At 36.2% G+C, this 3,205-nt stretch overlaps 1 protein-coding gene across 1 annotated transcript; it reads left to right on the top strand.

The window, feature by feature from the left end:
- The first annotated feature begins 335 nt into the window (after positions 1-335).
- Positions 336-905, top strand: LOC140862507 (uncharacterized). The gene has a single exon (XM_073265536.1). The coding sequence runs from the start codon at positions 336-338 to the stop codon at positions 903-905; it is 570 nt and encodes a 189-aa protein (XP_073121637.1).
- Positions 906-3,205: the final 2,300 nt, after the last annotated feature.

Below are 3,205 nucleotides of genomic sequence, written 5' to 3' on the forward strand. Positions count from 1 at the left end.
ACTCTTGCTAAATTTCCGAGTCTATTTATTTGGTTGCTTGTTTATCTTATTCACGCTTATATTATTTATGTTGCATATTACTGAAGGTGTTATTTAAGGTGTTGTCAACACCTTGTGACAACACCTAAATCTGTGTATGTGCAACCAATTATTCCTTACAAGTGGCATCAGAGTCATATTCTTGATATACTAAAAACTGATTCTGGTTTGTTTATTTTATTTCAGGGAATAATATGGACTCATCTACTACTGCAAACTCATTTCTAAAACCTCCAGTTCTTGATGGCACGAATTATGCTTTGTGAAAGACAAGGATGCGATTTACGATCAAAGCTATGGATGAACATGCATGGCAGAGTATACTTACCGGTTGGACTGCTCCAAAGATCGTGGACAAAGATGGTGACTATATAATAAATTCAGAAACCACATGGACAACCGAGGAGGCACAAATTTTAAGCTTTAATGCTAAAACAATCAACGCCATATTTTTTTTCAGCGTGGACATGAGGATGTTCAGCCTTATTACTGATTGTGTTACTGCCAAGGATGCATGGCATACCCTACAAGAGAACTATGAAGGGTCTGAAAGTGTCAAGAGAACAAGGATGAGGCTTCTTAACTCAAAATTCGAGAATATCCGTATGAGCAAAGATGAAACTATTTTCGAGTATGATCAAAGACTTCGAGAGTTAGTTACTGAAGCATTCAATCTAGAAGAACTAATTTCTAATGAAAGACTTGTGAACAAAGTGCTTAGGTCATTACCCGAGAGATTCAATGGTAAGATTTGGGCTCTTGAAGAATTTAAGGACACCTCGAAGATGAATCTGACAGAATTAATGAGTATTATTCAAGTGTTTGAGATGAATATCACTGCACAGAAGAAGGATAAAGGAAAATAAATAGCCTTTCAAGCTTCCAATGACTCATATGAGGATTATGTTCAGTTTCGTCAAGAAGTTCTTCAATTTGATTTTGAGGATGATACGATTTCACTCATGACCAAGAAGTTCATTGATTATCTAAAGAGGATGAAGGAAGTTAAGAAATCTGATAAAAAACTTAAGGCTCCAATGTTATCCAACAAGCCTTTGAGAATTACTGGACTAGAACAGTCACCCAAGAAGTTTACTGATCCCTCGAAGCCTCGACTGATGTTTGAAGGGAAAAATAAACCTGTTTCAAAAAAGTTAGACACTTTTCAGTGTCATGCATTTCAAGGCTTTGGACACTATGCCAATAAGTGTGCTAATACTCTTCGAAAAAGGATGAACACATCATTGAGTGATGAATCTGCAGAAGATGAAGAACAGGAAGATGAAGAAAATCACACAACTCTTACAGCTTTACTGGAAAGCAAGAAGTGTTTTCAAGTCAATATTTTAGGTGTTGCCACACCTGGCCGCAACATCTCCCAAAGATCAGTCTATTTAACTTCTTCTACTGTTAATGATAAGTGTAATCCTGATGCAGGTGATAGATCAATGACTATGGAAGAAGCTCGTATGATGTATGAAGAGTTGTATGCTGACTGGATTGAAAGAAATAAGTTGAACAAGATTCTTGTGAAAGAAAACACTGATCTGAAGGTTGTTGTTTCTAGACATGAATTTTTGCTGAGCAAGAAGGACCTAGAGTTGTGTCAGGTGAAGGACGAACTTGTGAAAGCCAAAGCCACATTGACCAAGTTTAACTCAAGCACTACCAAGATTGATTCTTTGCTCTTGAGGGGAAGAGATGTTAAGGCGGGTTTAGGCTTTGAGAATAGTAAATTTGAAGTTGGTGAATGTTCATATGGCCCTGTGTTTGTCAAACAAATTAAGTAGCTGTACAGGAAGCTCAACTAAAAAGGCCACATCAACTGATCCTCCGAAACCAAAGCCACAGCCTACTGCTCCTTTAAAGTCTAGAAAGAAACGTAAGTATATTTGTCACTACTTTCATAGACCTGGTCATATCAAACCATTCTTTTTTAAGTTGCAAGAAGACTACAGATAGAGATCTTCATCCAAGGTGTTGCCAACACCCTCACACAACATCCCAAAGAACATATCAATTAGAAGAAAGGTTTGGGGTACCAAAAGCTGATATTCACTATTATATGATTTAGACTGCTTTAAAAACTAATGTTTCAGGTGTATGGTACTTTGATAGTGGTAGTTCACGTCATATGACAGGTTCCAAAAAGTTTATAACTGAATATGTTGAACAGAAAAGTAGAAAAGTAACCTATGGAGGAGGTTCAAAGGGAAACATTGTTGGAAAAGGCACACTAAATGTTGCTGGTTTTCCTAAGCTTCGGAATGTGTTTCATGTAGAAGAGCTTACTGCAAATCTAATAAGCATTATCCAACTTTGTGATGATAACTTGCATGTTCAATTTGATAAGAAATTATGCAAAATTTTTGATAGCTCTAACTTGTGTGTAATGACAGGTACAAGATCATCTGATAACTGTTATCAACTTGATGAAGAGATGGCTTGTAGGCACATATAAGTGATAGAATTTGACCTACGACATCAAAAGTTGGGTCATGCAAATTTCAAGACTTTAAAGAACCTAAGTAAGCTTGATGTTGTTAGAGTTATGCCTAATTTGAAAACTGGTATTCCATTTGTGTGTAAAGCATGTCAAAAGGAAAAGCAGACTAGGGTGCCACACCAGGTGTTGCCAACATTTGTGACAACACCCTTCCTTGAGATTATACATATGGACCTAATGGGTCCACATTGGAGGTAAGAAATACTCTTTTGTTTGTGTTGATGATTTTTTGAGATACACTGATCATGGTAAGGAGTTTGAAAACTCTTCTTTTGCAAGTTTGTGTGATAAGAAAGGTATTTCTAATGAATTTTCTGCTCCTAAAACTCTACAACAAAATGAAATTGCTGAAAGAAAGAATAGAACCTTGCAACAGATGACAAGAGTGATGTTAAGTTCAAAGAATATTTCAAAACATTTTTGGACAGAAGCCTTGAACACTGTATGTCATATTTCGAATAGAGTTTATTTGAGAAATGGTACTACTATGACATCCTATGAAATACTCATGGCAAAGAGGCCAAACCTTAAGTATTTTCATGTGTTTGGATGTGTGTGTCACGTTTTGAATGATAGAGATCATCTTGCTAAGTTTGATACAAATAGTGATAAGTGTTTGTTCTTAGGATATTCATCAAATAGCCGAACCTATATGATTTT

The sequence above is a fragment of the Henckelia pumila genome, chromosome 4, assembly GCF_033568475.1.
Source record: "Henckelia pumila isolate YLH828 chromosome 4, ASM3356847v2, whole genome shotgun sequence".
Taxonomy (NCBI): Eukaryota; Viridiplantae; Streptophyta; class Magnoliopsida; order Lamiales; family Gesneriaceae; genus Henckelia; species Henckelia pumila.